Source organism: Triticum dicoccoides, chromosome 2B (genome assembly GCF_002162155.2).
Source record: "Triticum dicoccoides isolate Atlit2015 ecotype Zavitan chromosome 2B, WEW_v2.0, whole genome shotgun sequence".
NCBI classification, from domain to species: domain Eukaryota; kingdom Viridiplantae; phylum Streptophyta; class Magnoliopsida; order Poales; family Poaceae; genus Triticum; species Triticum dicoccoides.
Genome location: NC_041383.1, coordinates 384,473,087 through 384,487,663, shown reverse-complemented (window position 1 = coordinate 384,487,663; position 14,577 = coordinate 384,473,087). Strand labels below are relative to the sequence as shown.

Genomic DNA, 14,577 nt, shown 5'->3' with positions numbered 1-14,577 from the left:
CACGGGAATGCAGGTACCGTTTCCCAGGGAAAAGAAAAGGGAACTTCACCTCTTCCTACTAATAAGATAAGGCAATCCAATCCTGATTCAAGATCATGTTGTCTCAACATAGCAATGCGTGTTATGGCAACCTGATTGTGATAACAACATCAAAGCCAAGAAATCAAGGTCGAACAGTTTGTTCCATCATCAACTGTCAATTCTTTTGAAAGACATGCGAATGAACTACGCATTCGACCCATATCAGCAAGGTCATCACTTGTACCAGGTCTTAGAAAGGCAGCTGCGGCACGTCTTCTCTATGACGTTAGGGCAAGGCTACCTCGCCAACAATGGTTAGTGCGGTAAGGATAATCGGATGTGAACTAGCTTGCTCTGCTTGCGGAGAAAAACCAACCAAGAGGCGATGGAACCCTCAGAAAACTGCTAATATTGCCCCGGGTAGTACTGGCCATAGAGTTGAGCGCAAAGGACAAGAAGGGAGGATCTGGAAACAACAAACACAGGGATAATCCAGGAAGTAGCAAAGAATCTAGTATTCCACTATAGATAGGTCTGATAGATCAACATATCCATGAAGAAAAGGCTGACCCTATCCACCTCCTTTGCGGAATACCAGATCAAGAGATGAATTAGCGGATCACAGGGCTAAGTCAAAGCATGCCAGAACCTTCTTTAGTAGTGAGCCGTACCGACTAGCTCCTAGCAAGGGCTTAAAGATCACAATAATGCCTGCCAAAACTTTCCTTGGGTACGAATGTCATGTTCAAAGAAGGTTTCTCTAGACACCTTGGAAAAGATCACTGACGAGCTCAATTTCAAAGTGTGAATGAAATTATCAGTTTCATCCTCTTTATGAGCCTGAGATCATATGGGTCAACAATTCTCATTTCTTAGTTATAGATTCTATATTCTCAAGGAAGTGAGCAACTCAACCTCAGCCTTGCAGATTCTCCCCGTTACCTGGACCTGCCTCTCCCGCAGTAAAAACTCTCCTCTACAGCCCCTCTGGCTGGGCCAGAAGCCTCGTCTCCTTTAACTGATTCAAGTGATTCACTAAAAATGAAAGTAATCTCACATAAAATTGGATTATCTAAAAACTCGTGAAAATGACAATGCTAAATCGAAAGTCCTTTATTTATATACAACACACACATATTCCTCCCTTACAAACATGAAAATCCAGTGGATGGTTTGGAAGGCTTTGACCTGATCTTTCGATTTATAATGAGAGAAAATCCATAGAAAGATGGAAGTCATCATCATCCCCTTTATCGATCACAGCCTCTTCCTCCACCCATGATTTTGTTTTCCCATTGACAAATCAGACGAAGACGAACTTGCATTTGTTGAATCAAAAAAAAAGAAAAGAAGTGTTCTCTGTCTCCAGCGAAAAGAATTACTGAGCTACCCCGCTTTTTTTTTCTAATTCCCTTCTAAGATCCTCCGACTTAAACAAGTCGAGAGCATGCTCGTGCTCAGCTCTTTCGAGACTTGCCTTGCTCTTGGGGATTTCTTCCCACCGGATCCTCTGTTCCACTTCAAGGCACCTCCTTGCGGAGCTTTCCGCCTCAAGGAGATCCCGGTTGTGGGAAACAACATTTCGAAAGAAAACAGATCCTCCCTCATTCTCCCGCAGATCTTGATAAGACGCTTGTAGAACAGTGAAAGAATCAGTTGCGTGAATATGGTCCAGATAGGAACGAAGCGCTTCATCGACCAAGTAGGGCTCGATCGGTAGATAAGACCCTACTCTTTGATAAAGCGCCACAAATTCCTGAATGACATCTTGTCGCATAGAAGAGAGCTTTTCTTCCATTAGGAAGAGCTTAAGCCGCCCAGGTATGTCTTCCAGGGGGGTATTGTGATTAAGCTCGTTCTGAATGAACGTAACCCATCCCGGATCCTGCTCGTAAAGACTCAGATAGAAGTTTAGCCCTGCTAAATGAGCTAGAGCCTGGGGGTCTTGAATCTCCGGTGGGAGAGTGATCAGAAAGGAGGAGCCGACGAAGCACGAAATAAAAAGATTGAAAATAGGTATTAGGCATAATAGAAAATGACAAAGGAATAAAAATATACAAATCGAAAGTAATATCCAATTATATATTAAGGGAAACTTAATACATAAGAAAAAATAGAAAGTAGTAAAGCGGGTAGTGGAGAAGAGCCATCGAACCATATTTGTCATTTGCTTTTTGTTTTGAAAACTTGACTTATCAGAGAAGGGCCAAGGGGCTGGAAGAGAAGAACTTGAATACTAAACGCTGGAAGAGAAGAACCTTAATACTAAACCAAGTTTCGGGAACTTCTTGGTGACTTGATTGGTTCCCTTCCCCCAATTTGCAAAGGATGATTCCCGTGAAGGTGATCTCGATCATCATTCTATGATATTTCTGGATGCTTTTGAGAAGCTTTTCCTTTTACCTAATGCCGGCTATGGACAACTTACTTCATGCTATTACTAACACTTATGACTGAGCCGCACTTGCTTTCCAAAAGAAAGGGAAACTATCATGCCTGAGACTAGCCAATAGAAGAAAGAGCCACAAGCAAGCCATAGCAGCATCCTTTTTCTTCGCTTTCTTCAACAATGCGAATCTAACTCACTCCTCATCATAACTCAAATACAAATTCGAGTTCCAAATTGATATTTCCTCACGTAAGCAATAAAATGTGAAACCAATATTCATCATGAAACTTCAGACACTGATGATTGTGAGGTTCTGGAAGAGAGATGACGTAGGCTGAAAAAAAGTAAACAGAAAACCAACCCTTAAACTCATTTGCTCAACATTCTTTCCACAACAACTAGAAAAGTGGAGAAAATCCAATAAGGGGAGGTCCTGGTGAATACAAATCAATTGGAAACCGAACCCCGCATTCATGTCTCTAACAAGGCTGTCTAAGCTAAGCGGCCATGGACCCATGGACCCGGGGAATCTGAACCATTAGGTAGAGTTTCAGCTGAAAGAAAACCAGGTCAATCTTCCGATCGCGAGTCTTTACAAGCTTGAAACAACTTAAACACAGGCGGGAGTCGCCCCTTTTAAATTTAGTATTTATGCGGCGCTGAACTAACGAGCGGATACCTAACCTTCGAAGGAGAAGAAAAGACGGATGTATCTTTCATTCATATCGATCAGATGTGCTTTGCTCAGGACTCCCATTTTACCATTGCTTAAGCCATATTATATAAAGCATTGTGAGTGATACGCAATGCTGGTACCACCATGTTTTTTTCCTCACTCTGTGTAGCCACACTCGTTTGTCCATTTCTACTTATTATTTATGTTAAATAGTATATGTTGGTTGTAGAAGCACTGGCGTTCAGGGATTGCAAAATCCATAATATAAGAAGCGGTAGGAACCTGGCTAACTTCGATGCGGATAACGCGCTGTAGAAGAAAGTGGATCAACCAAAGTAGACCTTGATCGAAAGGCACCACAAGGCGAACCAATAGAGTGTGGTGTAAGCGGTGAAGCAGAATAGGAATTGGAACTGCTTGAACTAGAAAGGGCTTCCGCTACCGCGCTACCTCGTGAGCTCCAGAAACGGTATACTCGCTTCACTCATCTGTAATGGTATCCTTGAAAGCTAGCTAAAGTGGGTTCTAGACAAAGTTCTCCTAAGCAGGGCGGAAGGAAAAACAAGAGTAGTATAGCTCTACATTACGCTTCGGGGGCCTCGTCTTACTCACTCACCTTCTACTAATCGGACCGTGACAAAACAACCAGCCTAGCAATAGGCAAGGACTGGCTAAAATCCCTTTCTGCATCGTCCTTCTCTATTGGGGGCTCCGAACACCTCAGACACACATCTTTTTTGTTCACTCCCCATTTTATTCTCTAAGGAACCCTCTCCTTAATGAGCGTAGATTGATGGAGATGGCTTTTGTACTGGTCAATCTTTATATCCTTTCTGGCATAGTTTTGTAAAAGATCGGCAGGTGATCCGTCCTTTCTCCTGTGCCATGGTTCATGCATTCTTCCTTTTTGGAAAGCGGATAGGGATTGGGTGAATTAGAGAATAGACAGATGTCCGTTGGCATTTCAGCCTTTCTTCTCCTTTCAGGGCCTATCCGAAAGAGAATCCAGTACCTCTTGGTCCTAAATATCAGAATAGGACGCGCAACAACGGAACAACAAGAGCAAGACCGCTCCAAACTAAATCACAGTAGAAGTTATGGCCACTCAGGCTGGACCAAAACAGCAAGTGAAAGGTCTCTGAAAGTCCTACATTAGCACCAAGCCATCCCCCAAGGGAGGGTATAACGGAGTGTGGTAAAATCCAGTTGCTAACGCTCCCGGCTGTGGGTTCTTCGCATTTAGCAGGGCTTCTATTCTAGTACAGAGATCACCACTTATTATGCCAGGGTCTCCTTTTTCGAGTTGGTTACTGTCTTGTTGAGCAACGTTTTCCCGGCAATCTCCGCTTATTAGGGTGGCCTCTAACAGGTCGGGAGAGTACTAAAAATCTGGCTCATACGCCTCGCAAGATTGAACATCTGCGAAAGTCGTCTCGAAGCTCTGACTCTCGAGAGAAAGTCTTGCCTACCAGTGACTTATTTTACGGAATAAGAATGCCTACTGTACTAGCTTCTTTCTTGACTCCATTAACTCAGTTTACAGAAAGGAATCCGTCTAGTCCAGTAAGAAGGAATAGAGAAGAAGAAAGTCACTCATCAACTCCTACTTTGGTTATTGAGACTTGCCCGCGTATCTGACCTATGTGTACCTATTCCCTAGCCTAAGTAGCTTACCCACGGTCCTAATAACTATCTGTCAATCCGGCAGCTTGCCCTACTGCCTATCGACGCTACTGTCCTAAGTCTCCTACTCATATACCCAGGGTCAAAGACTTTGCAGGGCAACAAACTGATTTCGGAATTGCTTAACTGCTGAGAGCTAGTATCGGGGAGTAGTAAGCCAGCCCACCACAAGATGAATGAGTGCTCCTCTCCTATGCCTTACTAGCCAGGTTGAGCCTTTCAGCCATAAGAGGAGGGGGAATCTGGTTGATTTTCCAAGGAATGATTATATGGATTTCAAGGAGGATATTGTTACCTTCATCAGATTGATTGATAATTGGTCGTTGATTGACAACTACTGCTTTTTCCAGTGAGAAAGGAAGGAGGAAGGGGATCTCAACAAGCCATGGATATATAGCCTACAGTCGAGTCCACAAAGAAGATGGTTTCAAAGCTCGAAGAGCATATTTGTGAGGCTGATCCCTAAGTGCAGAGTTTCATGTGACGAACAACGAAACTCCATTTCTTCAAACACAACCCAGTGCCACCGACAAACATTTGACTTTGACTGTGTTTTTTTTGGGCTATGAAGATTCTACTTATACCCAATGATGGAACATTTTGAAAATATGTTCAACGGGGTCTTAAGAAAGGCAAATTTCAGGCCTGTAGTTTTTAAGATCATCTCGCTAATCGAAAGATGAAGGATAGCGAACACTCGATGGCTAGTGGCTTTATGCAAACAAAGAAGAGGGATGCCTAACCAATTGATCCTAAAAGATCTTTTTTTTGCCGTGCCGTGAAGTGCAATTTTCTCGTATGTGTTTTAGAGAGGTTGTCGAAAAAGACGATCTATAGAGATTCCCCATCTATATCCAATCGAGAATAGAAGCGAGTCGCTTCCGGCGTCGGCTTGTAGTCTCTGCAGTCGGCACATGCACGCGCCCGCCATCACGCCTCCTTGGTTCGGGACGAAGCCAAGCGAGACATACGATAGACGAAGGAAGCGCCCACCCAGCAGGAGGGCTAAAACCTGTAGTTTTGAAGTTGCAAACTCCAGCTTCGAAGCTGGAGTGCTTTAGCCCTTTTTAAAGCAAGAATCACCGTCTTGAGCGCCTTGCGCGCTCAAGAACAAGCAAGGGATGAGCGCTTTGTTGCTAAAGCGGATACGTTTTCTTGCTGGGGAAGGCTAGTTTGATCGAGGATTGGAGAGGAGGGAGAGGTGGAATAAAAAGCTCGGGATGGATTTTGGAGTCTTTGTGCGAGTCGTATGCGGTGAGAGTCGCACGCACGGTAAGGAGGGGGGTTCACGTCTATACGTGTAGGTGTGGTGGTTGGGCCTACCCACCCTATTTGTTCCATGATCTATGGGTCTATTGGAGCTACCCACTTCGATCAATTAGCCAAGATTTTGACCGGATACGAAATCGCTGGTGCTCAATCTAGTGGTATTTTTATGGGGATTCTTTTTATCGCTGTAGGATTCCTATTCAAGATTACTGCAGTTCCTTTTCGGGCGGCTGTAGGACGGACGACCCCCTATAGGTAGTAGGGTAGGGTGGGTGGTACTGCTCAGATAGCGGCCAATCCTCCTAACTGTGCGCGGTCCGGGCTTAGAGTGCATGAAACTCATCACTACCTCATAAGGGCGTTGAGACCATAGCATGTTACACAAAAGCGTCGCTTTCTCAGGAGTGTTGTCACACAGCTGCCCGACTAGAAGAGCTACTCGCTCGGTAGTGTTGTCACACAAGATAAGCACGCCGCCCGTCTGCTGGCCGGGCGAATCGAAGTTATCTTCCGGTCAACTGTCCACCCAGATAAGTGCAAAAAACACAGTGGAATCACGCAACGCACGCTGCTGGTGTGCTTCCTGCCCACGAGGAAAGAAGAGCGACAAGGTTCAGATTTGACTGTTTGCAGCATGGGAGCTGATTACCCAAAAAACCCTGGGAAAAAAGAAAAGATATATCGGTAACGAAAACCATAGGAGGCTGTATTGGCGAGATCTAAGGGTTCACAGCAGCCCAAAAGAAAAACCGCCTGGAAGTCCGAGGACCTTTAGTACCGTACCGAACTAGCAGCCTTCGCGACAAGCGACGATCGCCCTTGTCCCTTTCCTTTTTCCATTCAGCCTACTTCTTAGCTTTGTTCAGTTAGTCTAAGGCAAAGCTTAAGTGGTTTGCCTACCTTACCCACTTGATGAAAGGGAACGAACTTCGTTTCCTTGGCGGCTTTATGGATGGATTCAGTCAGAAAAAACTCATTCCTTTTGAAAAAAGTGACGCTTTGCGTCTTCGCTTCCGAGGGTTAGGGTATAGGCCGTTTCGAGCAAGCTTTCGCTTTTTCTCCCGGCTTACTACAACTTTCGCTTTAGCTTCCAAAGGCGACCCAATGACCTTTCCGGAATTGGAAGTATTCATCGCCCTACCCTAAGAAAGAAGTCACTATAAAACAGCTTGCCCTCCAAAAGTACCAAAGGTGCACGGAGCCCGGTGAAAATGAATATGTTTGCTACTGAAAGAAGCCTGCCTATTGACTAATATTCGTCTTTAGAATGAAAGTAGCTATGAAGCCCAATCTATACTGTCGATTCAAAAGGGGGCATAGTCATATGGGTGGGGTCTTTGTGGGGAGCTGCCTTGGATATGAGGAATTTCTCCAATCTAAAAAAAGAACAAAGAAAAAGTCTGTGATGAAGATCTTTCTTTTCTATCAATAGATAGGAATGAGTGTTCGTTACCAAAGCATTTCCTCGCCCGAGGCCTGCTCAAAGCTAACTTGAATCTGAACAACTTGCTGCTTCTCCGAAACGTCCCTAAACCTGCTCAAAGCCAAGTCGTCGTGAGTAAGCGTATGATCCATCACTCAAACGTCCCTAAACCTCAGTAAGCCTTTCTAGATGATGCATTTCCCTTCTTATCTATCGATGTATTCATATGAGGCCACAGGCAGATATATATCTACGAGTGGTTTATATAAAGGAGGGTCCTGATAAGAATGCTGTTCGGAAAAGGCGAAACAAGTTGTGTTGACTGAGGCTCAGAATACGTTCTTGCACCACTCCTTTCAAACACACATACCCTTTCTTCTCACAAATGTGAAATTCCGGAACTCTGTGTGTAATTGTTGCAACAACGATAGGGACTCTGCCGAGGGCTCCCCAGTAGGTTCTAGTCTCTCTTTATACTACGACTGGAGCAAGGCGTAATGGGATGTGTTGTATGTTGATCAAGGAGGTGCTGCATTAGCTATAGCTGCAAGAGGTCTTGAGACAGAAATTATGCCATTATTGCTTCTTTCATTTAAAAGCTTGAGTCGGTTCTATCTAGCTAGGTTATTCAATAAAGTAGGTCGAAGTGTGTGATGCTTGTGAGTTTGGCAACTACTATATACGATATTTATAACAATACTTGATACTTGATTTATGACTTCCTCTACCTAGACCCACACCTACTTTGAATTTCACTTAACGGAGCGGCGGATCCAATAAAAAGGGACTACATTCCAATCCTACTTACCAGAATAAATAGTTGCATGGCATTCAAACCCCACCTTCATGGTTGTATTCTAATTAGCTAGAAATGTATGACCTAAGCTTCTCAACAGGCATTCACTCAACAGAGCACTTAATGAGTTTTCTAATGGCTTGAAAGACTACTATGTTTCTTTTAAGCTTAGTTGCAAAAGAAAAGCAAAGGGGAATGCGGGTCCATTTCGTAACGCTTACGGTGATAAAGAAAAGTAACTCCCATCCGCGTGAGAGGCATTGCTACCGGGCCGGGCCTCGATTCCTTTCCTTGTCTCCATTCTGATTGATTTGCTTCTTCACGCAAGCACTTGGTTCGCCCCTTACTATAACCATCACACTCAATCTTTTACACCGATGTTTCGTACTCTCTCGACCAGGTCATCATAAGAAAATACTGCCAAATCTTTCCGAAATGAGAGAAGGAGCGAAGGCGCGCTACAACTAACTGCTGAAAAACGCAAGATTAGTGCTAAGAAGCAACCCTAGTTTAAGTACTAGCGTCCCACCCCAACGTTCTTGTACTTCAAAATAATCTCCCCCGCTTGCTGCTCGCCTCAGCCAGACGTGGCTTATGTAGTGGTCGGCATTCCTACGTGCTCCGACTGATCCCCACTGGAGATTATATGAGGGGTCTTGGAAACTATCGTGACGCTTTGGTGAGAAGGTCACCGGGGTGACTATGGAAGGATTCCGTGATAGTCTCTGACTCCCTCCAACTCAATCAATATCAAGAACATGTCGTGAGCATGGGGTTTGGTTAGGCTTGGTTGAGTTTGTAAGAAAAGATAGTAGGTTGAGGGGCTTCATTGATTAGTAAACCTACGGTGCTGGTAAGGTGAGGACCGTGGTCGTCCGTCTCCGCTTTGCCGGCCGATAAGATCACTGATATTGACCAACCAGCTGGGTAGGTTTGGCTATTCCTTTCTATTGAAAAGGAGTCAGCTGTCTGCGCGAGTCACCTTCCTTAGGCTCCGGGTCACCTTCTTCTAAGCTCCGCTGGATGACACGGCATTCTCGTTCTATAGGCCGGCCGTACTTGTGATGGTTCCCCAGGATCCAATAAATCCACTTAGGTCTACGTTGCCGCGATATTGTTCTATGGAAGCGGGTGGGCTGCTTTTTAGAAGTTCGGCCCGATTTTTCATTAAAAAAATCAAAAAGGGGGGGGGGGAGGGATTGACCTTTCTAACGCATATTCTGTCGTACCGGCATGGCCCCACTGATTTGTTTTTGATCGGAGCATCAAGCAGCGCAACCCGGTTCTACTTGAATAAGCCCTGCGCTCGTCCAAGGAGGGAGTTTGCTTTACCCAACTCCCCTTTTTGATAACAAGGCAAAAACCTCCGACCCGACATTCATGAGTTTCTAATGAAGAATGAAGAGTGCCCTGCCCCTCTTTTTCCCCCCTAAATCTTGGATTTGGAAGTTGGTAAAGACCCACCCCTTGTTTAAGTCAGAATGAGTCCCCGAGACAGAGGCTTTGGTATAAACATAAATCCCATAATAGAGGGATCGATCATCACATTCTGCTTTGTTAAGAAAGAAGGATAACCTAGATAGATAAAGGTGGAATGGACTACATGCAATCCCATCCATGGAAATATTTTATTTACTGTAGAAATATGTATGATGTGCTGCTAGGAAATCCGCCATCGCTTGCCCTCTAATGGCCTTCTGCGACGCATACACAATGTCGAACTCAGTAAGGATGATGGCCCCATCTTGCCAATCTTCGTGTAAGCATTGGTCTTGTCATGAGATATTTAAGTGGGTGAACTTTGGAGATGAGGGTGACCCGATGTGCTATGATGTAGTGCCGTAGCTTCTTGACAGCGAACACCAGTGCAAGGCAATGTTTTTCGATAGGAGAGTATGCATGTTCAGCTCCTACGAGCACACGACTAAGGTAATAGAGGGCATTCTCTTTCCCGTTTTCATTTTCTTGTTCCAATAGAGCCCCAAGAGATTCATCCAAGGCCGTGCTGCAAAGGCCTTTGGTGGTCTTATTGGCGCATACCATGGTGGGGTCTTCGACTGGGGTGAAGTCGTAACAAGGTAGCCGTAGGGGAACCTGTGGCTGGATTGAATCCTTCACGATGGAAATGCCCTCGCCTACTTGACTAAACTAAGGACCTCAATGGTATAAACATGTAGATTTTCTACTTTTCCATTTTCTTCTTGTTTATCAATCACCGATCAAGACAAACCGGGCGCTACGGTGAGACGTGAAAACACCCGATCCCATTCCGACCTCGATATATATGTGGAATCGTCTTGCGCCATATGTACTGAAATTGTTTGGGAGACATGGTTAAAGCCCGGAGAAAGAGCAAGAAAACTAAAGAAAGCGTTAGCGCATTGGACTCAAAATCCAAATTGTGCTAGCTGACAAAGAAAAAACAGAAAGTATAGACTAGCTATTGATCATGTTTTATTTGAATTATTGTGAATGTATTACGAGGATTAAGAAAAGTTTTGTATGGATTTGATGAAGTTTATTCTTCTTCAAACATGAAGTAGGGATTTAAAGGGTAAAATGCCATTTACCCTTAGCAATGAAGAAATCTATTGAACAATCTGTTTCATTGCAATACCTCGCTCTAACAACTCCTATTCCCACGGCATTACCACAAGGATTTCCTGTTTCCCCGATCCACCAGCTACGTTCGCACACTTCCAAATAGTAAATGCTCCCGCGGTTGGAGTTGAGACTTTCTTATCCCTCTTGTTACGACGGATCGAGCATATGATTCTTTTCTTGATTGAAATCATTCACTTTTCCTTGAAATCGTCACAAAGTAATTGGAAGAAGAAGTGCTTGAGAAGCTCATGGATATATTCTATGGTGGCTTCTCCAATAGTTCGAGCCATAGCTTCATTTCATTGTTTCTATAATTTTCTTCACTTTATCATTGCCCTCAAGTACAAGTAATTTCTGATAAACTTTCTTTCCCATGGTTCGGGTGGGCACGGATATGGATGGCAGGACAGGAGTGAAGATCCCTCAGCTAAGGGCTAGACCGGACGTTTCACTGTCTGATGACGAGTGGCACACAAATCAACCTGAGAAGTACCTATTTATATCAAATTATATTAAGTTTAGATATTTCTCTATTCAAATATATATCTAGATGACCATTATAAATACTTTTACCCGCGATATAATTTCCTGGGTATGCCTTCCGAGGTATGCCGGGCAATAAGGGCAAGGAAGGCTGCGGGAAGAGTTTCAGGACTAGGCTAGAGGACTCCTGTCCATAAGGATAGGAAGGCAGGAGCAAAAAGATTGAACTAGCCCACGCATCTGCTCCCCTCTCAATCCACCAATAACTCCCATCTCCCAGCATCTCATTCCCCCACCCCGTCGTCGAGAGCAGCCAGCCCTTCTCAATAGAATCCATGTGCCATTGCCTGAATGTCAATCTGCCCTCCTGTCTGAAAAGAAGCATATCCGAATAAAGGTACCAAGGTAACCCTTAGAGTCAAAGCATTTTTCGCTATTAAGGACTTACTAAAAAAGGCTAAAAAAACAGGAATCAGTTGGAGGAAACTAAGGACCAGGTTCACATTACCAGTGAGCGCGGATAAGAACGTTTCCTGGAATTCCACATCCCATATTGACTCTACCATCCCTAACGTTGGCCACTAAGTCCAATCTGACCTATCTCAAATAAGATCTTTTAGGATCAATTGGTTAGGCATCCCTCTTTTTTGTTTGCATAAGGCCACTAGCCATATAGTGTTTGCTATCCTTCATCTTTTGATTAGCGAGATGATCTTAAAAACTACAGGCCTGAAATTTGCCTTTCTTAAGACCCTGTTGAACATATTTTCAAAATGTTCCATCATTGGGTATAAGTAGAATCTTCATAGCCCAAAAAAAACACAGTCAAAGTCAAACGTTTGTCAGTGGCACAGGGTTGTGTTTGAAGAAATGGAGTTTCGTTGTTCGTCACATGAAACTCTGCACTTAGGGATCAGCCTCACAAATATGCTCTTCAACTTTGAAACCGTCTTCTTTGTGGACTCGGCTGTAGGCTATATATCCATGGCTTGTTGAGATCCCCTTCCTCCTTCCTTTCTCACTGGAAAAAGCAGTAGTTGTCAATCGACGAGCAGTTATCAATCAATCTGATGAAGGTAACAATATCCTCCTTGAAATTCATATAATCATTCCCTGGAAAATCAACTAGATTCTCCCTCCTCTTATGGCTCAAAGGCTCAACCTGGCTAGTAAGTCGGCATAGGAGAGGAGCACTCATTCATCTTGTGGTGGGCTGGCTTACTACTCCCCGATATTAGCTCTCAGCAGTTAAGCAATTCCGAAATCAGTTTGTTGCCCTGCAAAGTCTTTGACCTTGGGTATATGAGTAGGAGACTTAGGACAGTAGCGTCGATAGGCAGTAGGGCAAGCTGCCAGATTGACAGACAGTTATTAGGACAGTGGGTAAGCTACTTAGGCTAGGGAATATGTATACATAGGTCAGATACGCGGGCAAGTCTCAATAACCAAAGTAGGAGTTGATGAGTGACTTTCTTCTTCTCTATTCCTTCTTACTGGACTGGACGGATTCCTTTCTGTAAACTGAGTTAATGGAGTCAAGAAAGAAGCTAGTACAGTAGGCATTCTTATTCCGTAAAATAAGTCACTGGTAGGAAAGACTTTCTCTCGAGAGTCAGAGCTCCGAGACGACTTTCGCAGATGTTCAATCTTGCGAGGTGTATGAGCCAGATTTTTAGTACTCTCCCGACCTGTTAGAGGCCACCCTAATAAGCGGAGATTGCCGGGAAAACGTTGCTCAACAAGACAGTAACGAACTCGAAAAAGGAGACCCTGGCATAACAAGTGGTGATCTCTGTACTAGAATAGAAGCCCTGCTAATTGTGAAGAACCCACAGCCGGGAGCGTTAGCAATTGGATTTTACCACACTCCGTTATACCCTCCCTTGGGGGATGGCTTGGTGCTAATGTAGGACTTTCGGAGACCTTCCGCTTGCTGTTTTGGTCCAGCCTGAGTGACCGGGGTCATAATTGAACCCACAACAAACCTCAGATGATGTCACTTCTCCACCCTCTAGGCAATTCAAAACTGGTCCCATTAGCTCGAATTTACTAATGTTAGAAAGGAAGACAAAGGTGCCAAAACAAAGCATTTGTTTCAAGCACTGTCGTGTCCTTGAGCTTCAAAGTCTCCAAAATCTTGATCGAGAAGAGTAAGCATTGCCTGGTGAGGAAGAGCGGAAGCATAGGTTTTTGGATCCTAGCGAAGGAGTTTCAAGCACGAATTACGCTTCTAAAGAGCACTATTTGGCTTGGCCCCTTCCTGCCAAAGATTTGAGATAACTAAAGCGACTCACAGTAAAAACTGGTGGAGCCAACACCAAAGAGGAAATGTGTAGATAGTAGGTGAGCGCCTAGCCCCTTAGTCTTTCGGATTGGAAGATTCATTGGTTTCATCCAAAGGCTTCTGTCTCGTCTTCCTCAAATTGTTGATCGAGGATCAAAGACATTGCGAAAGCAGACGCCTACCGAATGGGAGTTCTTGTACCTGCTAGAACAGCATCTGCTCGAACTTTTGTTTCTTAGAAAAGAAAATATGAACTCACTATGTGCAACAGAAATGTACCCACCGGTTGAGAAACCACCATAGTTGGATGATTGCTCGCGCTAGTAAGACAGCTTTGACTCTTCTTGATCGTGATCTGGTGATCGGTCACACCCTCTTTAGAGGTTCTAGGCCCTGCCTATTGAGTCATCTACCACAGAAACAGAGTCTCGTGATGATCCTGGTACAAAAGGTTCGTCAGGCCCGCATTCAAAGACTTCTGCCTCAGACTCATATCCATAAAGATATTCTCTCACTTTCTAGCTGTACCCTTCTTCACACCCACCACAGAGGTTAGAGATTTCCCGTTATCAACATTGTCCAGGTAGGACTCTATTTTTAGAATGCTCGGAGCCAACCAAACAGTTTGCTACGTCCCTCGATAAAATCAATACTTCATTGGAAATTCAGGACCAACTTAGGAAGGCACGGACTCATACTTTGTAAGGTCAAAGTCCACACATAAGAAACTAACTAGTGCCTAGGAATACCCCCTTCTTCATTCATCCATTTTGGTAAGAATGGATCCAGGGAACCTGGCTCGGGAACAGCCCTGAAAAAACACAGTAAGAGAGTCCAATCTCTGAAATATAGCATTTGATCTCCTAAGTAGTAGTAGTAGAAGGCTTAGTATCTGACTTGATCCAATAGAGTCAGAACACACAGTAGATCCAGATTCCACACCTTGTTG

The 14,577-nt window shown here is 44.2% G+C and overlaps 1 protein-coding gene across 1 annotated transcript; it reads right to left on the bottom strand.

Annotated features, from left to right (window-relative positions):
* Positions 1-1,399: 1,399 nt before the first annotated feature.
* Positions 1,400-2,188, bottom strand: LOC119360896. The gene has a single exon (XM_037626352.1). The coding sequence runs from the start codon at positions 2,186-2,188 to the stop codon at positions 1,400-1,402; it is 789 nt and encodes a 262-aa protein (XP_037482249.1).
* Between the last annotated feature and the right edge of the window lie 12,389 nt (positions 2,189-14,577).